The sequence below is a fragment of the Pogona vitticeps genome, chromosome 2 (assembly GCF_051106095.1).
Source record: "Pogona vitticeps strain Pit_001003342236 chromosome 2, PviZW2.1, whole genome shotgun sequence".
NCBI lineage: Eukaryota > Metazoa > Chordata > Lepidosauria > Squamata > Agamidae > Pogona > Pogona vitticeps.
The window spans coordinates 139,180,938-139,206,679 of record NC_135784.1 but is presented as its reverse complement, the minus strand read 5'-3'; the positions used below and the strand labels follow the sequence as shown (position 1 = coordinate 139,206,679).

Here is a 25,742-nt window from a genome sequence, read left to right as displayed (position 1 = left end):
GTGGCATTATCCCCACTGCATCTATAGAGCTGCACAGTAGAATTTTAGCCAACCCTTCCTACTTGAGAATGAATGAAAGATGTGCCTCAAATAAATATCTGACAGTAACACCAAAAAATGGCAGACAGTCCTACTATGGGGCAACAGTTGCCTTTGTGTCAACTTGCTATGGGAAATTTACTATGGATAGTGTTAAAACACTGGCAAATAGTACACATAGTACAGCTTATATACTTAATGCTACAGAGTCATAGTAACATGAGTCACTGCAAAATGCTTTTGCAAACCTGAATATGATTGCCTTTGTATGACCGCTTGGAAAAAGAATCCCTGTGTTACAAAGTGAGTGCTCTTAACATACTGCTCGAATAGATAAGTCATACTTAAAGGCAGCAGTTGTGTTCCAAATCTGCATTTTCCACACTAAAAATTAAACACTGGAATGTAAACAATGGTAGAGTTAGCATATTTTCTAATGCTCATTATCTTTCTGATCTTTCTGGGGACAGATGAAAGGGCAGCATGAGAAATGGGAGACAGATTGTATCCAAGGCCTCCACCCCTGTTGAGTGAGGGATTTTCTATATGCACATGTATGGCCTCCCTGACCTCTCTCTCAAACCACCTATCTTCGCTGTCCAAAATGAATACATCTTGGTCATAAAATGAGTGCCCTTTGTCCTTCTAATGAAGGGGCACTGTTGATTGCAGTCCCGAGCCATTGCCTTTCCTGTGCTGGGCCATTCTCCTGTTTAGTGGTTGTTTGGTTTCTCCAATGTAGAGCTCCCAACACTCCTCTTTGCATTGGACTGCATATACTACATTGCTCCTGTTGTGTTTTGGCGTCCAGTCTTTTGGGTGAAAGAGTCTCTGCATTAATGTGTTTGTGGGTTTGAAGTGCATGATTATGTGGTGTTTACCAAAAGTCCCTCTGAGCTTTTCAGACACACCTGCCATGTAAGGAATGACCAGGTTCTTCAATTGGCTCTGCTGGGTCTCTCAGACTGTTCAGTTATTCTGTTGGATTGGGACATTGCCTTGTTAAAGGCCCATTTTGGACATCCACAGGCCTTAAGGGATGTCCTCAGATGCCCATCTTCCTTCTTCTTGGCCTCTGTGGAGGTAATGTTTCTTGCTTTGTGGTTTAATGTCCTGATAACCCCTAGTTTGTGTTGTAATGAGTGATGAGAGTCAAACCACAGGTATTGATCAGTGTGTGTAGGTTTTCTGTAGATTACTATTCCTAAACTGCTGTTGGATCCTATGATGACCGCAGAGTCCAGGAAAGACAGGCAGCTGGTTGTTTTTGGTATCTTCCCTGGTGAACTTGATATTTGGATCCACTGCGTTTATGTGGTCTGTGAAGGCCTGTACTTCCAGAATCTTGATCTTTACCCAGGTGTCATCCACATACCTGAACCAATAGGTCAGTCATCCCTGGAAGGTGTTTAGTGCCTTTTCCACTTGTTCCATGTATACATTGACAACAATGGGTGACACAGGGAAACCCATGACACAGCCATGTGGAATTATCCCTCACTGCCAGTCCTTTGTCCTTCTAACGAGCCTATTCAGACAAGGGGGAAGTGAAACCAATGGGGAGGATATATCAGGGATCTCCTACCCACTCTCCTCAGACTGAAGAAGCTACTTGGATGAGTAGCGAAATGTTTCAACCTAATAAGAATGAAGTTCAGTTGCCATGACTCAACTTCCAGCTATACTATTCCAGTGGTTTGAGTGCATATAGGTGTGTGTAAAAAAATTCAAATAACTCAGAAGAAAATGACACCCTTCTACAATTTTTTATTTCTGAGCAATGATGGGAATATAGCTGGGAATGCTCCTGCATTCAGCTAGTGCAGTCAAGGCTGCACATTTCTAATTATGCACATGTACAACAGATCATTTCTGGCCAGTGCTCTGCACTGACAAATTGCAGGTCTACTCTGCAGCATACATGCAAAATTATATGCAAAGGAAAACGGTATTTTGCATTCAGAACTAATCACAGAAATCTGGCATGATTTTTCTGTTGCCAAACCTGAATTTTTACAGAGACGTATTTTTCTTTTTTGGTACAGACAGAGGTGGCATTCAGCAAAGAGAACCTGGAGGTATTTGTAAGGAGTCGGTACACAACTGAACAGTGGAAGGGGCAGATATTCAAAAGGAAAGAGAAGAGGTCACTGCAGGGCATTGAAAACAACATCCTTTCATCTTCCCCCGTCTCAACAGAACAGATGCATGCACCTATCAAGCATTTACCTGCCATTACCACAGGTTTTAGAAAAAGGGAAAAATTCTGATAGCAAATCTGAGGTCAAATTTCAAAATGCACTGTCATATTCCCATGCCTTATAAAATACTTTTCGATTTTCAGCCTCTAAAGATGTACTGACCGTATCGTGAGACAGCACACGCAGCTTTGTCAGCCCTAGACAAAGTTATCCTTCAACTACTGTCAAACATCACTAGGCTAGTAAGCATAATACTGTAAATGATCTGCTGGAGCTTACCATTTGCAGGTACAACTGACAGTCATGTTCCCCAGAGGTAGGTTATATATATCAGGCACATAAGCTGCAAAATATGTACAGCAAACATAAAAATTCCCCCTTAAATTCCTTTTCCCTAATGAAAAATGGACGTGGTACATCTTCAGAAAGGAGAATGGTCAAAGCAAATACTTGAAGGATACACTGCTTTTATCTCCACCAGAGATGTATGTTTGTTGTTATTTATACCCCACCCATCTAGTAAACTGACTACTTTGGGCAGCTAATATTCTCATAGTGTTTCCAAGGTAATGATTCCTGGTATTGTTTAAGATTTCACATACAAAATACTGTACCATCATTTTAGGGATGAGATGATCTCTCATGACTTTTGATGATCACAGAGGTGGTACAGATGCTCTATAAAGATTTTTCATGGCAGTATATCTGATTATTTTATCTCAGGACAGTAAACACACAGTATTTCTTCATCTCACTCCAAAAGGCAACCCTCTGCTCTTTTGGAGAATGATGCTACAATATTTACAAGAATGGTTATCTCAACCCCATCTAGTTGAAGATGACTTCAGAGGATATTAATTTTTCTTAGCTTTGCAGTCCAGAAACATCCTTTATAGTATTAATCCAGTTGGAAGAAGCAAAAGGCTCTTATATGGTATTGTGCTTCTTTAAGTTTTTTGGACATTGATTAACTAATATCCTTTCCTTATTTTTCCAGTCTACTGATTGTGAGATGCACCAAGATATAAAGACCAGGCGTAAGATAAACAGGAAAATTTGTATAGTGGCACAGCCAACATAAATATGACTTTCTAACTATTTTGAAGTACTTAGTGGTCAGACTGATTTGTGGCATCCAAAACACAACAGTCTAGGAGTTGAAAGTCACAGTAGAGAGCTTATGCAAGTATTCCTTTTCAGAAGAATGCTATTCAGTCCATATAAGCCAACTATTAAACAGCTGTATAAGAGGTTCTGCTAGGACAGTTCAAGGAATGTGCCTTCTCTACTCACTGGTGTGTACTACATGTACTAGCAAAGGAGTGCTCTAGCTTTTTTCCAGTATGGTCCCAAGAGAAAGAGATGCTGAGGCAAAATAGGATTGTATCTTGATGGCACACCATTTGGAAATCAGCACTCTAATTTTCCCATGGTGTAGTGTCAGAAGAAAACAGCAACCCCAAAGCTTTGTACTTTGCTTCTTACATACCACTAGAAAAAAGGTTTGGCCCTTAATCATATTGCTGCAGTACCAGACTGTAGCATTCCTGAGTTTTTACAAATGCAGTTTGCCAGAGAGTACCTTTTAGCTAACAGCAACTATATGACATTGGAAAAGAAAGAAAATGAATTTTCCAAATATAGATTATATTGTGCTTCCTGTTCATAGATTCCCCCCCCCCCCCAAATCATGGACTTCGTAAAGATAGCTTTGGCTGCTCATGCAAAAATGCTTGATTGTGAGATACATGTGAAATTAGGGTAGATGTCATTTCACCATCGGAGTGGGACACCATGCTGTGTTTGGATAGAGTAGGCAGTGGAGAGATTTGAATCTGCAAAGAAAAAGAGAACAAACTGTTACTGGACTTTCAGTAATTATTCAAATCCATTAAGACAGGAACATGGGTTACATCCTGTTAGGGTAACTCACAAAAAAAGCCCATTTTATTCTCTTGTGGTTAGATAGTCTGTCAGGATATCAAACTTTCTTTGAAAAGCAATAATGCACGCACCGAGTTGGATCTTGTTGTACACTGAACACTTCAGCCAAGCTCACAACATTGTGTTTATTCTCGGGACCACCATAACTCAAAGTAACCTGGAAAAAACACATATGTGTGATTCAGAAACTTCATTTAGCTATTAACTATAAATCTGGAGAATATATTTCCACAGCTAGCAAAATAAAGAATATTCAGAAAGCAGCATTTGTGTTAAAAGTTCCAATTCCTAACTCTCATCCTTCTTGATAAATTTCATATGAGTTCTCACATCAGACACTGTAGGAACCAAGTCAGTAAACCTGGGCCTCCATAATTTCTTCTACAACCTGTGATGAATTTATGGTTTCCGAGGAATATGCTATACCTAGGAAACCCTAGGAAGTGTTGCTGTAAGTCAGAATTGACTCCATAGAGTGTTTTTATTGTTGCTGTTGTTACCATCCCTATGAGAACTCTAGTATTTAAAGAGCCACCACTTAAAACTTTCGGTTAATCCCAACAATTGAAGTTGGTTTTGAAATTAAACTGAATTCATCCATGTTTAGTTTAATTTAATTTTACAGGTGTGTGTGTGTGAACTTTCAAGTTATCTACTCCACACAGATTGCCAAAGTGCTTTTAAAATGTAATTTCTATATCTGTTGCAAGTGAAGTTTTGAAAATACTATTTACACCTATGTATCAGCTCAAATGTACAGTGGTGCCCCACATAGCGATGTTAATCCATTCCAGGATTAATATCACTATCCGGAAACATCGCTAAACGGAAAGAAAAACCCCACAGGAACGCATTAAACCCCGTTTAATGTGTTCCTATGGGGCAAAAACTCACCATTCAGCGAGGATCCTCCATAGGGGCGGCCATTTTCACCGCCTCGGTAAGCGAGGAATCCGTCCAGAAAACAGCGGGCGCCCATTTTGGAACCGCCGATCAGCTGGCATTTCCCCCCAGCTGGCCGGCGGGTGCTTCGGAAGGAGCGCGGGGAGCCCTCCCCGTGCTCCTTCTGAAGCGCCAGCCGGCATTTTCGCAACAGGCGCTTCGGCAGGAGCGCAGGGGAGCCCTCCCCCACTCCTTCCGAAGCGCCGGCCGGCATTTTCCCCCAGCTGGCTGGCGGGCGCTTCAGAAGGAGCCTTTGGAGGAAGAGGAGGAGGTGAAGTGGGAGACGAGGAGCCAGGCCCCCCGGCCCTTTCCCTTCCCCTGACGCCGCCGCCCCGGGAGGAGAGAGCCACAGGTCATGGAAAAGCCTTGGTTATCAACAGCAATGAGGTACAGTGATACTTTGTCTTACGACCATAATCTGTTCCAGAAGATGGATGTAACTCGAAATGGTTGTAAGTTGAAGCACCATTTCCCATAGGAATGCATTGAAATGCAATTAATCCGTTCCAGCCGAAGAAAAGAGATCACCAAAAAAAATCACTACAAGACTCATTGGAAACGCGATTAATCCCTTCCAGCCAAAGGGGGAAAAGAAAAGAAAAGAAATCAAGCATGCAAGATGCATTGGAAATGCACAGAAAAGAAATGGAGCAGATCGGAAATGCACAAAGGGGGCAGGTTGGAAATGCAAAGAAAACAAAGGAAAAAGCAAGGGGAGAAGCCCCCCAAAAAGCAACCAAATCCTCCAAGAACCATCGGAAATGGGGGGAAGCCAACAACCCCCCAAGACCCATAGGAAATGGGGAAAACCGCAAAAAGCAACCAAACCCCCAAGACCCATAGGAAATGGGAGAAAACCCCAAAAAGCAATCAAATCCCCCAAGACCCATCAGAAATGGGGAGAAGCCCAACAAACAAACAAACAACCCCCCAAGACCCATCGAAAATGGGAAAAACACTCAAAAAAGCAACAAAACCCCCCAAGACCCATCGGAAATGGGAAAAAACGCTCCAAAAAGGAACAAAAAACCCCCAAGACCCATCGGAAATGGGGGGAACCCCCCAAAAGACCCCAAGACCCATCACAGTACAGAAACATAACCCCCCCAGCCCAAAACCACGTTGCAAAAACACCCAGAACAGTTTTTAAAAAGCAAAAAACAGCACCTTACCTTACCAGGCAGCCCAAAGCCTCCCTGCAAACACACACACACCCTCATGTAGAAGCGAGCCAGTCCCAAGCCTCCTCCCACACATACTCTCTAACCGTGGGGGCGAAAGAGCTACAGAGAAGCAGCCTCGTCGCCACCTATAGTTAGAAATTTGAATTTCCTGCTTTTTCCCCCAGCCTTTTTCTGTTCAAAAGTGGAAGCTCCAGTCGCAAGTAGAAGCAAAATTTTGTGACCGGAGCTGGTCCTAACTCGAAATGGTCATAAGTAGGGACGTTCGTAAGTTGAGGCACCACTGTACTACTACTGGTACAATTCCCTTGGAGGTTTGTGAGGTGGTGACATGTGAACGGGCTTTTTATGTGGTCCTAAAACAGTGGAATTCTCTTCCTTCTTTCAAGTTATCTCTAAAGTCTTCATTATATAGTTCCTATTGACAACTAAATATGCTACTCTTTACTCAGGTCTGTGGAAGTGGAGTAAGAGTGAGGATAGCATATTATTTTGCCAATATTTATACAGTGGTGCCTCACTTGACTACGTTAATTCGTTCCAGCGAATCGGAAACAGCAACATTAAGCGGATTCATTGTTAAATGGGGTAATCGTCCAGTGGGCCATGACTGTATACATTGTCTTGGTACCACAAGGTGAAAGTTGGGATATATCTTCAAACACTCATGCAAATAAAACCTCTTTTTACTATGAAAGTACCGAATAAAATATTTAACAGGCTCTTTCAGCCTATTTTTTAAAGGAAGATTTTACAAGATTAAGGTCATTTCCTTTACTTAGGAGAAATCCATATCCATTTTTACAACACTGGAAGAGGAAAGATATGTGTTCATTATCTTTGTATAGGATGCCAGTTTAACAATGACCAAAATCTTGTTGTTTAGTGCAAGCCAGATTGTAACTTTTGCTCCTGTTCCTACTTGGTAAAGAAACTGTTCCTGCTGCGATTCTTGGGTACCGTCCTCCTTGAGAACTGTAGCAGGGTGTCGTTTTGTTTACCAGAAAGGAAAGGACCAAAAGTTACAGTTTGGCTTACGCTACGTAATAGGGTTTTGACCAATGAGTAGAGAGTAGGTGGTTGCCTCTTCGTCTTCTCCTACAACCCTTTCATTACCTATTCACCACCTGCTCTATTTGCCATCCTCCCATCTTAGTCCTGTCCTTGCCATGAGGATGCTCTTATATAATGGCATTTCCATTCATGCTATCCAATTTGATTACTCCTGGCACACTATTCTCCATTTTGTCAATCATCTTCCACCACTGCCCTCCTCCTTGAAGCAGACACCTCAATTACTCCTGCCCTGCACTTTCACTCCTCCTTCTGACAGTTTGTCTCCCCACATCCTGCTTCCCCCATAGCACATATCAAGTCTCTACCTAGTAGTGTTCCAACCAACCACTGCCACTTTTAAATACTTCTTCAAACCCCACTCTGCAGCTCCTCCTACTCCCCAACCTTTATCTGATGCATCATCATCACTCTATTCCATAATAGTAACTTCAATGCACAGTAGTATCTATGCAGTTTCTCCATATGATGCACATAAAGTTTAAAAAGCAAACACCAGTTCACTCCATTTCACCTTTACATGTTTCTTCTTGAAGGCTTTCTCATGTCAGTGGTGAGCCATCTTTAATTAAACTTGTAAACCATAAGAATTGCTTCAGCTACAACTCCACACAGGTTGCCCCTATTTTTATGGAAGGACAGGAAGCAGCAGCATCCACTCTGATTAAGTAAGATTTGCCCTTACCTGTCTGAGCACAGTTTCACCCCGCAGCTGCTGCAAATTTTCCAGATGAGAGTGAAACAGTGGGCTGTGCAGGAGTTTCACTTCTAATAATCCCTCAATGATGTAGCCAATGGTGCAGTCATCAGGGAGGCGAATCCTCTCTGCAGTGCTGATGAAGCTCCCAAGGCTGTCCAAGACAGGAATCTGAGAATGAAACCCTCGGGGTTCTATTAAGGTTTGGGGGATGCGAACAAATTTTCCAAGCTGCACATACCTAGCCCAAGGACTCATCTTCAGGGCAAGGCCTCTGCTGATACAGAATCCTGCACCACCTGTGGCAAACCAGAACTTTGTGGTGGTCTAGCAAGACAAACAGATGCATTAGGAAAACTGAGCCTTCCTTTTTGGTCGGCTGGACATGTCAGAGCCTATGCAAGTAACAGGAAGCCTTAGAATGCTCAGTCTTCATATATACAAACACTTCTAGCTGATCTGCTCAGACAGATTTACCATGATGCACATTGCAATCTGACAGGAGGAACAATCAGTTCCTGGTAAACTTTTATTAGCTCCAGACAATGATCTGACATCTAAGAGAGCCAAGGATATTGAGGGGAAGAGTTCAGGTCCAGTTGTATGTCAGCTGTTTGACTGATACATATTTACAACTCTTCATATTATAGGACTGAACTGAGTTCAATGGTTTAAGTACATATGGGACCATATCCCTGTTAATATAAATGCTGCATGACTGCAAGACAAAATCAGTAGTTTGCAAAGCTACAGAACAGAGGGTTAATGATTTCACTTAGGCAATCATATATTACTTGTTAACAAACAATGATAATTCACATACTGTAATTGTGTATTTCCTGACGAACGTAATATTCTTAATAAATTCTTTATTCTTTTCAAAACAATTGCACTCTATAGTCTTTAGCATCTACAATTCGTCTGCACCCTACAATTCACGATGTTTCCCAAACTTGGCAAAGGTAAGTTTACTGTGCACCTTGTTGTTGTCATGTGCCATCAAGTCAGAACCAATTTATAGCAATCCTCATAGGGCTTTCAAGGTAAGTGAGATATTTAAGGATGGGTTTTACCAGTTCCCCTATCCCAATGAATTTCCACGGCTGAGTGGGGATTTGAACCCAGGCCTCCTGAGTCCTAGTCTGTCACTCTGTTCACCAGACCACAGTAGGTATCCAATGTGCATCTTACCACATTACAAAGATGAAAGTAAAGATCAGACTTGCCTTAGTTTATTGCAGTTCTGCTTGATAATCTACATCAGACAGATTCTCTGCAGTGCTAACAAAATTAGAATGTAACAGGGCACTTACATGAATCTGAAAGATAGAACCTGCATGCAAAAGAAGAGGCCTCTCCTTCCCTAGGACAGTTCTGCAGATAAGCTAAAAATAACTAGCCCACACAAACATTTACAAGTCTCCTAGGAGCTGGCAAAGCAGGAATTATGACATGGGCTTCTATACTGGACATGGGATGGAAGGTTTATTTTAACATATGTGTTAAGGAAGTGTTCACTAATCATAGTCAGATTGGAAAAACCTGGCCATAAGCATTGAAGGAGGAAGACACCTATAGAAAAGTGAATGAGAACCCAGAGTGCAAAAACTTGATCAATTTGAGAAAACAAAAACCCATGCTTACTGATCCATCATTGCGGACATCGTCCGCTGCTTCAATGGGGTGGTCTAGACTAGGTCTTCCCACGTAGACATCCTGACTGTGTGAAAATGCTGATAGGAGACGTAGGAGATTTTTCAGATTCACATAGTTGTCATCATCCACATGACAAAACCACCTGCAGAAAAGTAGGTGAGATACCAGTATAGTGGTGCCTCGCAAGACTATTGCCTCGCGGGATGAAAAACCCACAAGACAATTGGTTTTTGCGATCGCTATGGTGCCTCGCAAGACAGTTTCTTCTATGGTCATGCTTTGCAAGACTTTGTTTCCCCAAGACCGATGCCTCGCAAGACAAATAAATTTCATTTGACTTGCGAGGTTCCCATAGGGAACCTCACAAGACAATTTTTTCGCAAGATAGCGATTCTCGCGGAATGAATTACATTTGTCTTGCGGGGCACCACTGTATAGGAAAGGCCACAAAGGATTAAGTATTAGTTGTTTCAGTGTCACATTCCCTTTGAGAAAGATGTCTGCTTTTAGAATCAAAGAAACAAAGCAAATGCTTCTCAAGTACATATATCATTAGATCATGAGCAAATCACTTGTTTTTGCTACCCAATTCTTCAACCAAATACGACTGGTTTTTTTCATGCGCATTAGAAATTTTTAAGGTACCTCACACTCACTCGCTGAAGCAAGAAAGAAGAATTTCAAGATAATTAGTAATGAAAACAATAGCTTTCACTTACTTTCGTCCAGACTCAAGGAATTTATCATATTCCACAGACATTTTACAGCAGAGAGCTTGGCGAGTGTGAACAGCTGAGCAGTTGGTATTGATTACATGGTCCCCTACAGAAGAAAGACAATTAAACTAGGTAAGCTGAATAATTTATAACAGAAATATGTGGACCTCACACAAGAAGAGCCTTAGGGTACATTCAGAAATTGAATACACAGACAATACTAACAAGGCAAGCTCCGGACCTTGCACAATGGGAATCAGGCCATAAGACACATGAACTACTGAACATGCAAACATGTTAGTCTTGATCCAAAATCATAAATATATGTTTCCCCAGTGTTTCTTTGGTTTTCACCAGGAATAGATATTATAGGGCAATAGCATGTGCATATGGGATGAGCACATGGGGCAGCTATGGATAAAATCCTGTAGTTATACCTATGAAAGGGAAACAGGATGACTCATAGTGACTTCTAACAAGAAATTAATGAGTCCCTGCATGGATTTCTGGCATGTGTCAACCCAACAGGCTCCTGAAAGTGCAATATGAATCTCATTAATTAACAGAAAAAAGCCTCTGTGAGTTACACTGTTTGTCTTTTGCAGGCATAACTAAGCAAAGGATTTTGGCCACTGCATAAATACAAATGATGGTGTGCATGTGTGTGTGAAAGTTGAACATATCTATCTCACTATAAATATACTTGCTATAATGTCCAGAAATTTTGAAATCAGCTCACCTGCACGAAGACGTAGCTCTTGGTCTTCCCAGTCTGTGAATATAAATGTCTGGGGGGCGGGATTGAAAACGAAAGAACAGTGGTCACTTCCTGAAGACTTAAGAGCATTGCCAATATTGGTTTTAATAAAACAGTATGAGAGAGGGTATGCTATTCGTTCCCAGAGGTCTCAAGATAATTAAAATTGGTGTCTGGATTTAGAAAGTATTAAGATTTATTATTGGATGCAGAGAGCATGAAATAAACCATCCAATACTACACATGCAGTAGCCTCATCTGTCATCTTCTCAGCCAAGTAAAAATTCTACCAAAACAAAGATTTAGGATTTCACGTTCCCCGTTAATTGTATTGTATAACCAATACATCTATATAATGATCCTCCACATGAGAAGAGATTCTGGCCAAGTCAGGACTGCTTCATAGGATTCCTTCATGCATAGAGATGTAAGTATATACAATTCCTTTTTACATCTACTGAATGTGGAGACACACTGACCTCCAGATACAACAATAATGAAGAGTGGAGCCTGCAGCACCTGACATCCATTCTCTCTCTCACACACACTCTCATCTATTGTGAGCATGCTTCAAAATGAGACAAGAGACAGAAATGCCTGTACTAGAATGACCTTCATAACTAAACATAAGAAGAAAATTCAATTTAAATTTTAGATACTGTACCATGGCAATGCATGGAAATAAAACTTACTGTTCCTGTATCACTTATGTAACACTCAAAGCCACCCCAGAAGAAAAATATTATTGCTGATTAAAAGAAATTCATTGTTAAGAAATATACTATTTTAACCATGTGGAATGTGTGTTCTTACCTCTCCTTTGGCCTGAGAAATCCACGTTTGGAAGAGCAAATTTAGCCTTGTTTTATGATATTTCCTTGTTGTTTTGACAGCAATGAAGATATCCTTCAATTCCAGCTTTTCCATTGCAGAAATTTCAACAGGTTCCCTATCGTCTCTCATCACGTCATGCACTGGTTTACTGGGCTTCTCATTTCTATTTCCACTAGCTTTCAGGCTGGCTCTCCCAGTATCTATGATATAATTGCTCCATTCTTGTAGCAGCTCCTCTTTTACCAATGGCATTATATTGTTAGCTTCATCATCTAAATGATCAACTGAGCTGGACTCCACCTGCTGTAGCGGGGTATCACTCTTGCTTGAATCATTAAAAACAACCAGGGGACGTGGCTGCAGATAATTCCCAAATCTCCAGCTAGTCTGGAATTTGGGGAGTAGCAAAAGGAGAAGTGCACAAACAATAACTGACAGCAGAAAGCAGATCTTACTGAGCCTAATGCAGGAGAAGCTCATTCTTCAGCCCCAAGGGCTTTTATCATACTATAAAGCTGGATCATTGTTTTCCAGCTGATGATTATGCCTCTAATAAACAGATTTGTTCAACTGTGTATGAATTAGCAATGTCCTGTTAATTTTCCAAATATATAGCAGCATCTTTATAGTACTAAAATAACTCTGAGGATGACAAATCTTTCAATTTCTGATCTCTGGACTCATCATCCTAACAGGGTTGAACCTCTTTTTTATTTGAGAAAAAAACCCTCAAGCCACTGTACATCTTAATTTGCTTAGACAAAAATGAATTTGAAATGGTATAGCAATCATTTTGAGGCTAAATGTTCTAAGAGGACATAAGCAAAATCAAGCTGGTTTAAAATCAGCCAGCTCTCTCTAGAAATAACCCTCATGTACTACCATGTCAAGTTTGATTATAGATTCTTTGGCTAGATACTGAAGCTGAAAAATTGTGTGTGCTTTATTATTAAGATACAGTTGCTTCTTATTTGTGTGCATTATCAGCACACCATTTATATCTCTCTTCAGAAGGTGTGGTACAAGGATAACTTAGCTCCCAAAAGCTGAAGATTTGCTGTTCAAAAACAAACAGAAATTTAGACATAATTATAGCATAAACTGAACATAGCTCAAAGTTTATAATATTTAAAATCACAAAAACCTTTCTATATCAAATAAAAGGAACAAGAAATGAGAGTAAAAGCAGAATCCTCATATCCAAACCACAATTATTCAAAACATCTTGCAAATATTCTACAAATTTCTATCACACAGACTCACAATACTGTTTACTTATAAAAACTGTCCATATTTTAGAAGCCAATTGTTCTGTACAATCTGCTGTTGCATTTGCTTCAATGTCACAGGGGAACAATAAAGATGAACAAAAGCTTTTTATCTACAATTTTCATGATTTTCTTTTTCATCAATTAAAGGCATATTATGCCAATGGAAAGTTACATGCTGCACTGGCTGCCTATCCATTTCCGCATTGAATTCAAAGTTCTAATGCTTATCTATAAAGCCCTAAATGGTTTAGGACCTCGATACTTGGTGGAGTGCCTGCTCCCACCAAGATCTACTCGGATCACCTGCACGAGTCAGGAGGTGAGGCTGAGGAGCTTGACGCCGAAGGAGGCCCGGAGGGAAAAGACTCGAAGCCGGGCCTTCTTGGCGGTGGCTCCTCGCCTTTGGAACAACCTTCCTCCGGAGATTTGCGAGGCCTCTACGCTGGGTACTTTCAAATGGCAGCTGAAAACATGGATGTACATCCAGGCCTTCCCTCCTGTCAACTACTGATTTCTTTTGTTTTGCTATTTATTATTTATTTATTCCTGCACTATTTGTTATTGTTGTATGCTAATGTTTTTATGTTTTTTTAATTGTTTTGATATTCTGTAAGCCGCCCAGAGTGGTAGAATATACCAGATGGGCGGGATATAAAGCGAATGAATGAATGAATGAATGAATGAATGAATGAATAAAATAAAATAAAATACATGGTGTGGTATTCAAGAAAAGGATCACACCAAAACCATGCAGTTATGCCAAAACCTCCACTAATTCAATTGTTTGTTGATCTATACACTTTCACAGAATGAACTGGAGAGAAGCCTTTCAGTCCTGCATGTGTTACTTTGAGCTTCCCATAGAGGTGTGTGTGAAAAAACAGTAAGCTGCCATTCGAGTTAATGAAAAATGAAGTGCAATACTACCAACTGCACGCTCAAGGAGCCCAGAAGTTTCCTCTTCACAACTGGAAAACCTTGCAACCAACGTGACACATGCAAAGGAAAGTCTTGAGTCTCAAGATGTATAAAAAGTGGTAGCAATGCAAAAAGCCTGAGCTTTTCAGATCAGAATCAAATGTGCACTGCGACCACTTTTTATACATCTTGAAAGTGGGTCTCCCTTTTGTACTTTTGTCCCCAGCGGACGGACCGGTCCCCTCTGCTTTGGGACACGCAAAAGAAAGACAGCAGGGCCATAGCTGGCTCCCTACTCTTACAAGACAGGAAGCCGGTGGAAGTTTACCAAGAAGGAAACCCCACGGAATGCAACGAGCCATCAGCAAGAATTCCTCCCAGTGACTGCAGAATGGCCAAAAATAAAGGCAAGCACTGGCTGCGTTTTAACCAGGGGTGTACGAATAACTTGTGAAGGACGAACAGGGCCGCCTTGCTGCTTCTCTTGAATATGCTCCGCCAAAGGCCTCCCGGACCCGGACGCAGTAGTACAGTACAGTAGTAAGAGCCCGTCCCGACCTCCTGGGTTCCCATAGCTGGTTGCCGTGGGAACGCCATCCTTTCCCCACCCCAGCCCGTCACTATGGCAACAAAGATACGGTCTCTTGGCATCTCCTCCTCTCCCCCCCCCACCCCGCCCGCCCCGCGCGCTCTTTCTCCCACCGGGAGAACGTTGCAGGCATCCCTGCCTCGCCTCGCCTCCCGCCCGCCCACACGCACCGTCGCCAAGGGAGCTTTTGGGGCGGAGGCAGCAGCAGCGGGCGCCGTCGCGTTACTCGCCGGACTCCCGGGTGCCTCGGCGCCAGATTTAGAGCCACCACCGGACCAAACCGCCGGAGGTCGCCGACGGGGCGAACGCAGAGGGGACGACACGGAAGGTGCCGCGGCCCCTTTAAGGGCTTCGCCTGTCTGGCGGGCGAGACCCGATCCCAGAGGGTCACCCGGAAGTGGAAGCGGGCGGGAGGACGCGACCCGGAAGTGCATGGTGTGAGGGTCAATATGCCGCTACCCGTTCAAGTCTTTAATTTACAGGTATCGAGGAAGTTTCAGGGGCAGGTTGGGGTTTTTTTTTCCCCCCCTCCGGAGGGTGTGGGTCTGTAGGGCCAGTTGGGGAGCGAGCGCTGTGGGTGGGACCCATTCGTTGCGGCTGCCGAGGACGACGACCGTGCTCCTCTGTCTGGCTCAAGAGCGCGTGTGTCATTCGGGGTGGCCGGGCGAGGCAGGGTCCTTGAAGGAAGGGGGCCTAGAGCCGGAGAGGCAGGACAAGGAGGCTTAGGCCCGTTGCCTGGGCTCGCAAAGCCCGCTGCGGGCTGAGGCGATCCTTGTGCCTTTCTCCTCTCCTCTCCTGGCCCCCTTGTCGAAGCCTTTAGGGTGAGCTCCTGAGGCGTCCTTCCTGCAGGACGTCCTGGCGCCCCTGCCTGGGGGAGTCGCTCCCTCGGGTTTTCTATTCTGCGGGCATGCAGTGCGCAGAGTTTTCTTTACCACGAGATTTAAAACATGTTTTAAATTATTGGTTTCTTGATGTGAGGTAGAGGGGGCTTGTTTTCAGGCTTTGTAAGCACTTTTGATGTTGACTTCGAAGCTGTAGAAGTACAGTACTGTATGCTCTTCGTCCAAGGACTGTGAACTTAGGATACAACGTGCATCAAATAAGTCAGTCTTATGTTTTTAAATGATCTCTTTTTCTTTGCTTCACCTGCCCATATATCCTGACCTATGACTATGGATTATAATTTAACTACTGAACTAGTAAAGAGTTGCTTGACACAAGCATGAAATAACCATGATGGTAATCTTCGAATTGCAGAGCTGGAAGGGATCTTATGGATCACTGAGTCCAAAATGCTGGTTCACTGTTGGTTTTGGATCTTGTACTCACATGCAGGTTTTGGTAATCAGAAATGTATTTTCTTTGGATGCTGCAAGAACTAGGGAGGGTTTTAAAGGTGTTTTGTTTTAAGTGTATACCAGCTATTTTGTGTCTGGAATATATTTGTCTTCAAAGACTAGTATAATCAAAATCAACAGAGACACAGCACTACAGTATATTCTGTTATCTGAGAAATCTGAGAAAACACATTAAAGGAGATATACCTTTTTTGGCACTCAAAAATCTAACTACCAAGTTGCACGTTTCCTTTTCAACATGCCCTATTTGGTTTTTCATTTAAATTGGGATTTACAAATTGGTGGTTCTATAACATACTGTACCAGATCCGCAGGGGTATTTGCAAAATAATGGTTTTTATTATAAACCACCATGTACATGTACATATGTATATCTCTTCTATTATGCACTTTTGTTTTGGCAGGCACACATCCCAGCTGATATTTACGTTGAAATTTGTGGATTGGCACTTTAGAAAATAAGATACTAGATTAAAGTTTTTTTTCTTTCAGAATACTGTGATGAATTGGAATAGGATATCCCTGAGTATACAAACATCTGGCTCCATGAAAGAGCTAAGGCTACAATAAGTTCAGCGTTAACATTTCTTTTTCTAATCCTGACATTTGTGCTAGTTTATTGACACATTCAAGACACACATTCATTTTTTTTCCTAGAGCAGTGGTTCCCAACTTTTTTGAGTTATGACATACACACCCCTTTATAATAGCCATGTAGCCTGTGACCCCTTCTGTTACATTTGCATAAATAGGCTGTTGTCGTCATTCCTGGACATGCAGCACCATTGATGCTGCTTGTCCTCCTAGTCTTCCTGTCACCAGCTCTGCTGCCACCACTTCAAGACTGAGGAGGGAACAGGCTGAGGGATGGTAAAGGCAGGGAGAAGAGAAAGCAAAAAATGGGCCAGGGGGAAGAATATGCATTATTTGCCAGGGAGGGTGCAAAACCTTCACTCAGAGAGGGTCCCTCTCTGAAACTGGCATGAACTTTCCCTGCACTCCCTGCAAAATAGGTGAGCCATTATGTCCCCCTCCTGGGGGTTTGTTTTGTGTGGATTTTTTCTTTTTCCTTTCCCTCTCCTCCTTTAGGCTCTCCAGAAGTGATGTTCCATAATTAAAATCCTTTTCTTATGGAAGTGGCAGCAATTATATGTTTATACTGGCATTTCTTTCCTTTTGTTTGTTTGTTTTTGTAAAGGAGAGTCCCAGTCATCCCTTCTCAGAAAGTAGAGGCTTTCTGCGCCAAAAGGCCTGTCACTTATCTATACACATTCACATTAAGTTTAATATCTCACTCCAAAAGATCGAGGAAAAAAATAATTTGACAAGGTTATAACACATATAAAGCGACCTGTGATGCCCCCCCAAAATACTTTGTAACCCCCAGTTTGGGAAACACTGTCCTAGAGACTTCTTCATCTTCTTGTCTGTACTACTTAAGCTTATAGGGGAAACTTTGACCAAGTTTTGTTTTGCACCCAAGAACCAGTTCCCATATCATAGTTTTCTTTGGTAACCGTAGAACAGCATGGAGAGATAAAAACTGCAGATGCTTTCTAGAAAAAAATATAGATTTTCCTGTTTTGTTTACATTATTTGTAATTTAGTAGGCACTACTCCATGCCAGTGTTATCTTAGAATTTGCTGATCATCATCTGTTGAAAAGAAAACGTGTAGAAAAAAAGGAGGCCAACATCTAGTGCTGTGAGAAACAATGTCTTTATTGATTCTGTTAGAGGGAAAACAGTAAATATAACCTCCTCTGATTGTGGCTGCTAAGATTCAGCTCCCAAAGAAGATTTCCTTCCAAGACACACTGAGCCATTTCTTGCATCTGTAAGAACATTTCTTTTTCTCTCACAGCATAAGACCTTGGCCTCCCTCTTTTTCTGTTTGTCATAGGTGCTGATTTCCCCTCCTTTTTTGACATCATCTTTGTGTTCAATCTTGCCTTTCTAGAATTCATTCATTGTGACAGCTTACAGTAACGATATGTGATGATATAAATCGGAAGGTGGGGGGTTGGCTCAGTAACAGAAGTGTGAAATTAATGAGGGCCTGCAACAAAAGCAGAAGAAAGGCAGAGTGTATTGTTTTAGTCCCATCGTAAGTGAGAGTTGTTTATGACTGCAGAGGCATTAACTTCCTTTCTTTCTTTAGCAGCCGGCGAGCTCTGTGTCAGGGCGAGGGGGTACAGAGAGTCAGGACAGGATGAGGGATAGTTCAGTTCCGAGTTCAGCTTCCTCGTCAGTGACAGATCTATACAACGCCCCCCGCAGCAGTAGGTCAGACCTCTTCCTCCCAGGTACATCTGGAGACTTCAGCCTGAGTGCCTGCTTATCAGCCTGCACCCTGTTCTATGAGGTATCTCAAAGGAGAAAGCGCGCAGGGGTTTTGAGTAAAAATGACTTGAGTTTTATCAGCATTGAGGCATACTTGTTTTAAGTACCTAGTTAAGATACTAGTAGCCTGCTGTTTTAGAGCATGTAGTGAATTACCATACCTTGGGTGTGGAATAGGGATTGGTACAGGCCAAACTTTTCACAGTGGTTGAACATTTTGTGTGTTTATTTGAAATATTTGTATCTGGTGTTTTCCACTATAATTCACAAGGCAGATCATTGCACATTTAAAACAGTAATGTGTTGAAATAGTATTGAAATATAAAAAATAAAATCCATGAATGGATTAAAACAGCAGCGGGATCAAGTCAGTCACTTTGAGCCATGAAGCCACCCAGCCTGACTTGGCCTCTAAAAGACCTGTGTGCTGCTTGAATGGAAATGGACAAAAGAGTTGCACTGATGAGATGGCACCACTGGGAGGGTTTTCTCCCGGGGAAGAAGCCACCTGCCCAACTCACCTGAAAGAGCATGGGCATCCAGAGTTGGGCCTTCAGTGAAGACCTAAACAAGGGGTGGGTGAGTAGGGATGGTGGCAAGAACGTATTGGACCTCAGAAACTTAACTGTGGCCTACACCCATTCCATTACTGCCACCACTAACAAATTTGCTGCTACAGTGCTGGCAATAGTGAAAGCCCACACTTTTTCCCCTGGAGAGTAAAGCACATGGTGAGTTCTTGCCATGTTTTAAAGGAAAGAAAGGTAATATTTGTACTGCATTGGCAAATTTGGTGGTGGATGCAGTCAGGGACTTTTATGGGAAGATGCCATCCCCCACAAGGATGAATGGTACTGTATGTATCACAGAATGCCAAGCTTGACCACCAGACTCTCTCATGTGGGAGCAAACCATCTTCTGTATGAGAAGTCTCAGTCTGACTAATTATTGCTGAGGGATCTAAAACGTAGTGCTAAAAAAACCCAAATGTTTTTGACCACTATTCTGTTTTGTGAAAGGCCATAGGATAGTAGTAGGGCACATGTATTCACAAATTCCTGAACCCAGGGCCTGGCATCTCTAGTTGAAGGACCTAAAGAAGCAGCTGTATTGGATCTACTGAGATTTTGGGGAACTGTCAGTCAGAGTACAGCAAGAGTGGAGAGGCTGTGACCCTCCGTAAGCTGTTGGACTCATCAGCTGTATCACTGTAACATGCAAAACTGGGTATATTTGGAGAATTTGTCATCTCTCTCTTTCTCCCCAATCCCTGACTGGCATGGGAATAAAGGAAGAAATGATAAATGTCCAAAAGATATGGAAAGAGTCTTGATTAAAGGCTCCAGATAGATGTCTGCTGCTATCCTCAAAATCTATAGTTAGTTCCTGGTCTTCTTAATTTCCTGTGAAATCTTAGTATTTGTTTATAGTGAAGACAGAGAAGTTTATCAGCTTGAGTGGAATCTCTTTTGCACACACATACAGATACATGGCTCTCCTAGATTGGGTTTTCAACTTATCTTCAGAAGGACTGCCTCAGAACTTTTGTATGTTACAAAAGATGTTCCTTTTTAGGCCTTCCTCATGGCAGCGTGTTCTAGAGTGCCTACGTAGGTACCAACTACATGTTATTATACACAGTGCAAGTCATGGACATAGCAGTCAATTGTTTGTACGTTTAAATAGCAGCATTCCTGGAAGCTTGGGGCTTAGAAAGAAGGCAGACTGGAGTGCTAATCTTATGCATTTGTGACCATTTTTCCCCTCCAAAAATTTGTTCCACCTCTCCCCACCAGCCTGGTCTCCCTCCTTGGGCAGGCTTCCAGGCATGTGCAGAGTCAGGTGAAGGGTGAGCTGTGCAACTGGAGAGCTGCAGGGAGAAGAATGCCTGGGACAGGGAGACACCTTTGAGTTCCTTCCCAAATGTGTGCAGAGGGTTTAAGTAGCCTTTCCTGCTCTGCTTAAAATTAAGAAAGGCTGGTTTTCATGAGGACCAACAACCTTCAGGGCTTTTATTACATGCCTTCTATGCAACCAAAAGTTTGCCCTCCAGTTTGTGGAGGCAGTAGTCAGGCTCGCTGGGCTTCCCTTTTGTTTTCCATAAGCCAAGAGTGCAGCTCATTTGCACTGCAGAGAAAGAGTGGAAGTATCGGGCCAAGGTGTTTTTCTCTTAATCCTCATTGGAGACCTACTGATAAGCTTTCAAGTAACCACTGACATTTGTACAGCATAGATCATGGAGTGACAATGTGAGAAAGTTGTGGTGTTCCTCCTCTATTGGTGGTCTTCACAGAAGCATTTGGTCGGCCACCAAGGGATAAGGAATGGATGGGCATTTTGTTATATCTGGCAGGGCTCCTCTTCTTTAAGGTCTTGGTTTGCTAACTGTGAGAGAGATTTGACAATGGAGACAACCGCTCTCTTCATGATTGTGGCTGTTCCTGGTCTTAAGGATGTCCAGACAAAATGACCGACTCCTTTTCAGTTCATTCACCTTCAGCAGATTTCAGTTTTTAATTGCATTTCTAGCCTTTTTCATGACTGTGCTGCATGATTTACATGTATTGACATCTCTGTCTTGCAAGGTGATAAGAATGAATGACAGGGATTGTGAATCTGTGTACATCTGTGCCACATGAACTTAGGACTAATAGTTATAGCTTTGAAATGGATAGTAAATAGCTCACTACCACACCAACCTGATGACCTCCAGATGGGTTGAACTACAGCTCACCCTTTCTAGGTGGCTCTCTTGGCTGAGGATGATTAGAGTTGGGATGCAAAACATCTGGAAGGTGCCATGTTGAGAGACACCCCCGGCAAGCCTGCTACCCTAGGCAGTCTCATAAGTGACCTGCCCATAAACACAGTTCTGATAGGGACAATACATTATTGTAAGAAAAAAGTATATATATCTGTGTGAAAGTTGCTGTGTACTCAGAATGTTAGGATGTTTCTTTGAATTCTTTAGGTGTGTCAGTGATCATACTACAAGGAAGTGTTTGGATTTGATCTCCAAATCTTCATATAGCTTGAGACAGATATACCTAAGAACTTGTCCATGTCCTGTTACAGTCTTTTAAGTTTGGAAAGGAAGATTATGCGTTCTAGTTTTATGGCATTCCTGCTGATTTATGAAGCAAATCTTCTCCACCCCAACAAGCCAAAGCATCTTTTCTTCTTGAGATGGCTTTTGAGAGTCAACAGTTGCACTTAGCTCTCAGTGGGATTATGGTGATGCAGAATCAGGAAAATTAACATTATTTTCAGCTGTTTAATCAGATTTTACTGAGCTATAATAGAATTCTCCATATTTTTTATATGCCTGCTCAGAGATTTCAAGATAGGTAGAACTTTTTCAGTAAATAAGTAGATATAACTTAGTTTGCTAAATCTGCTTCTTTCCTAAACACACAACTCTGTTGGCCTTTAGTTTTTCTGAACATGTTATTGTGTGATGACTTTATTAGGAATTGATAAATACCTAGCAGTTAATGATATGGTGGAACTAAACATCTGTAGTTTTGCCATTTCTTTCTGTGATGCCTGGTGTTTAAGAAATTGTAAAAAAAAAACCTGTGTTTCTCACCTTGAGAAACCACTATGGATCAAGAAATAAGTTGAGTGAATTGGTAACTTGAAGTGGGAAGAAACTCCTGGTAAGCCCAGAGAAATAAAGTCAAGGGAATAGAACACCTCATAACAGACGTTAGGAAGCAATGCTAGGATCACTAGTTGTGTTGTATCTGATGGGACATTTCCATCTCTTTCCTGTGGGGTAGGGCAGGAGCCACCTAGTTTCTGTTTCATGTACAAACATTGCTGTTTGCAGGGTGCGGTAGAGCCCATGCAGATTGATGTCGACCCGCAGGAAGATCAGCAAAATGCACCTGATATCAACTACGTGGTGGAGAACCCCACTCTGGTATGTGATAGAGGGCAACAAAGACAATCCAGAGCAAGACTGTTTAGACCTAGCCTGCTAAAAACCTAGATTCTGGATCTGTTATGTAAGCAAATGTTATGCATATATATATATATGGACACATGTATGGACACTCCTGTGCAAAACTCACATCTACCTGTGCATTATACCTTTCGTACCCTTGATTGTTATCTGCATTGTTTGTTTCAGCTGTCTGAACATTTGTCATGAGTTCAGATGCTACAGTAAGCAGGAGGCATGGAATAAGAGGAAGAGAAATTTATGTTGGTACTGAATGGAATGTTGGGGGGGGGGCAGCTGGACAAAACCATGTCCCAGATTTTTCTAAGTGACATAGCTGAAGCAGTCCACAATTCTCTTCCTTATAGCCACCAGCGTTTAAATCATATTTCTATCTAGTTGTTTTGAAAAACAAACAGTGGTTCTGAAATGCACGATGGAAGGGCTTTTGAATTGTTCAGAGAGGTTTACATTATTTTATTGCAATCCTTACAATGTCCTCTAAGATAGGTCAGACTGATCCCCATACTGAAGATGGGAAGAAGTATGTCAAAAGAGGATCACTTGCATATGGCCAGCTGTAAGTTGATTGCAAGTACAAGATTTAAATGGGCAAACTGCTCTTAAGCTGTTTGCCACTGGCTGAGATCGTAACAGTTCCAAAGAAGCTGTTTGGTGCTGTGCCTGAAAGCTATAAGACAGATGAGATACACCAGGCGGTACACACAGAGTGGCCTGGGTATGTTGTGCGATCAGTGCTGTTAACTTCCCAACCATGTACAGTGGGGTCTCGACTTACAAACTTAATCCGTATTGGAAGGCAGTTTGTAAGTCGAAAAGTTTGTAAGTCGAATCAGCATTTCCCATAGGAATGCACTGAAAACCAATTAATCTGTTCCGGCTGTTTTTGGTTCTTAGGTTGAGGGGCATTTCCCATAGGAACTAAGGCAAAGCTATTTAATCCGTTCCTACCACTAGGGGCAGAATTTCTTTCTTTTTTTCCTTTTAACCTAAGATGATTTAGGTTAAAAAAAAGGAAAGAAATGAGGGAGAGAAGGAGGGAACAGACACCTTTTCAACAGAACACCCTGAAAAGCACATTTTCAGCCAAGACAAGTGCCTTCTGGAAAAAACCAAGCACCTTTCAGACAACAGATCACCTTGAAAAGCACCTTTTAAATCAAGACAAGCCAATACAAGCACCTTTTGGGGAAAGCTGGGGCAGCAAAGGAGGGAGGGAACACCTTTTAAAAATCCAAAAATCAAAAATTAAAAAAGCGCCAAAAAATAAAAATACAGTCCGTACCGCACTGTACCAGGCAATACCAGCAGTACCAGGCAGTACCAGGCAGTCTGAAGACTGTCTCCAAATCCACTCTCAAAACGCTGGGAAGAGCGAGGAAGCAGATAAGCACCCTCTTCACTGGCCAACGGTTAACTGAAAGTTCAAACTTCATGCTTTCCCCACCTCAAACACGTTTTTTTTTTTTGGTTTGTAACTCGAATCTAAGTGTGCAAGTCGAGTCAATATTTTTCTATCAGAGTGGTTTGTAAGTCGAAATGTTTGTAACTCGAGCCGTTTGTAAGTCGAGGGTTGACTGTATTACTCTGCTCTTAGCTCTTTATGAGGCTTCCCTTTCCTTCCCTCAGTTGATCTTGAAGCAAAGCATCTCTGCAGGATTGCCTGTGCAGAATGATGAAAGAGAATAAGTGAGCCTTTCAAGTTGGTTCTTTCACTAAGTTGTTGCAGTGTCTTAACTGGCTAATTGTCAATAGTGTACAGGAACCAATGAGCCTCCAAATTTGAAGAGTTACTATATCCTCATGGTCCAAAGTCCTTGCTGTTCTAAATCTCTTATCTTTAGATACCACAAGCTCTGTTTCCAAGGCTGAGACAGGCACACATCCCTAGCTCGGGATGTGTCCTATACCTCCAGCAGTGGAGCAGAGGGAAAAATGTTTAAATGTGGATGTTAATTTGTGCTAGACTAGCCTTAGTTGTTGCATTTTTCCCATGAAGTAGTGTGATGTCAACCAGCACATTAGTTTTGCAAAGAGCAGAAGACTTGGCATGCATCTACTATGCAGTTTAGAGAAAAACAATGAAAATGTAATGAATACAAAACTTAAGCCATAGTAATAAAGGTATATAATTTCATCCCCTTTAAGGCAGGGGCAGACAGCTGTGGCTCTCTGGGTATGGATTATACAATGTTCCCGTAATCATAGCTAGCAAAGGCAGTGTGGGCTGCAGTCCAGCAACATCTGGAGGGCTTTCAAAATGTTTCCTAGTGGCTGTGAGAGACAGCAGCTGACGAGGAAATGATCCCCCTGGGAATCAAATAGTTCCACGATCACTGGACTTACATTCAAGGAGATCTATCTTGCTTATTGAGATACATCACTCTCCTGTGAATGATGCCATCTGTTCCTTCTTGGCCATTCAGGATCTGGAGCAGTATGCAGCAAGCTACAGTGGCCTGATGAGGATCGAGCGGCTGCAGTTCATTGCTGATCACTGCCCACAACTGCGCGTGGAAGCCCTCAAGATGGCTCTCTCCTTTGTCCAAAGAACATTCAATGTTGATGTTTATGAAGAAATTCACCGGAAATTGACTGAAGCGACCAGGTACTAAGAGGAAGGAAAATTCTGAGGGCTTCTTTGGAATGCATAATGCTGGAAAGGAGGCCTCTGATGAATGAGAACCTCCATACTGTCCAAATGATTCACATAGTTTTCAATCTGACCAGATGAGTGGGATATAAATCAAATAAATAATAATAATAATAATAATAATAATAATAATAATAATAATAATAATAATAATAATAATAATAATAATAATAATAATAATAATAATAATAATAATAATAATAATAATAGTTTTCTTGCGTACTTGCTGATCTTTTGGATTTTGACTTTACAAGGCAATGCATGTATCCCATCTAAGGAAAAAGAGCATGTAGGGGTTTTCTCCTGTTGCTTGCTAAGCCGAACTCGCCATAGTTGTGGATGTCTGAAAGAGAAGGTATAGGAAGGGGAACAGCTTGGGTGGAAATTGAAATTGGTGTAATTGTGATACTCTAGACATTTTATGAACTCCACTGTATTTTCTCTTATGTCATGTAACAGCTTCCTCATCCTAGTCATAAAGCAAGGTAGTCCCAATCCCCATTTTGCCTTCTGCCGGAGCTTTTAAAAAACTCATATTCTGAATCAAAAGAATCAACATATTTGTCTAAAATATTTTTACCTGGCCTTTCTCCTTAAAAAGGA

General features: G+C 41.9%; 2 protein-coding genes across 6 annotated transcripts in view; one reads left to right on the top strand and one right to left on the bottom strand.

The window, feature by feature from the left end:
- Positions 1 to 1,791: 1,791 nt before the first annotated feature.
- RFNG (RFNG O-fucosylpeptide 3-beta-N-acetylglucosaminyltransferase) lies at positions 1,792 to 15,127 on the bottom strand. Of its 3 annotated transcripts, XM_020814605.3 has the most exons (9): positions 14,990 to 15,127; positions 12,021 to 13,098; positions 11,190 to 11,238; positions 10,454 to 10,556; positions 9,723 to 9,876; positions 8,320 to 8,405; positions 8,067 to 8,232; positions 4,256 to 4,341; positions 1,792 to 4,075 (listed from the first exon to the last, which is right to left on the bottom strand). In XM_020814605.3, exons 2-9 carry the CDS (start codon positions 12,519 to 12,521, stop codon positions 4,009 to 4,011), a joined length of 1,212 nt encoding a protein of 403 aa, XP_020670264.3. In that variant the 5' UTR covers positions 12,522 to 13,098; positions 14,990 to 15,127; the 3' UTR covers positions 1,792 to 4,008. The 3 variants fall into 3 exon arrangements, with proteins under 3 accessions (XP_020670264.3, XP_020670245.3, XP_078240376.1); XM_020814586.3 differs by having other exon boundaries at positions 8,067 to 8,405; XM_078384250.1 differs by lacking the exon at positions 14,990 to 15,127 and having other exon boundaries at positions 8,067 to 8,405; positions 12,021 to 13,948.
- Positions 15,049 to 25,742, top strand: part of GPS1 (G protein pathway suppressor 1) — a 29,114-nt gene continuing 18,420 nt past the window's right edge. Inside the window, exons 1-4 of one of the 3 annotated variants that reach the window (XM_020814572.3) lie at positions 15,049 to 15,301; positions 18,338 to 18,541; positions 22,352 to 22,444; positions 24,913 to 25,094. In XM_020814572.3, the coding sequence (XP_020670231.1) occupies positions 15,269 to 15,301; positions 18,338 to 18,541; positions 22,352 to 22,444; positions 24,913 to 25,094 (512 nt within the window). In that variant the 5' untranslated portion in view covers positions 15,049 to 15,268. Of the gene's footprint in view, positions 15,302 to 18,337; positions 18,542 to 22,351; positions 22,445 to 24,912; positions 25,095 to 25,742 lie in introns of those variants that run through there. The other 2 variants (XM_020814557.3, XM_072990642.2) reach the window with 2 other exon arrangements.

Bases quoted from the DNA above. Each gene is read 5' to 3' on its own strand.
- RFNG (XM_020814586.3), bottom strand. From the start codon at position 12,521: ATGAGCTTCTCCTGCATTAGGCTCAGTAAGATCTGCTTTCTGCTGTCA. The intron at 9,877-10,453 runs GTAAGTGAAAGC...ACTTTTCTGCAG, and splicing joins TTCCTTGAGTCTGGACGAAA to GTGGTTTTGTCATGTGGATG. The intron at 4,076-4,255 runs GTGCGTGCATTA...TTTTCTTTGCAG, and splicing joins GTACAACAAGATCCAACTCG to ATTCAAATCTCTCCACTGCC.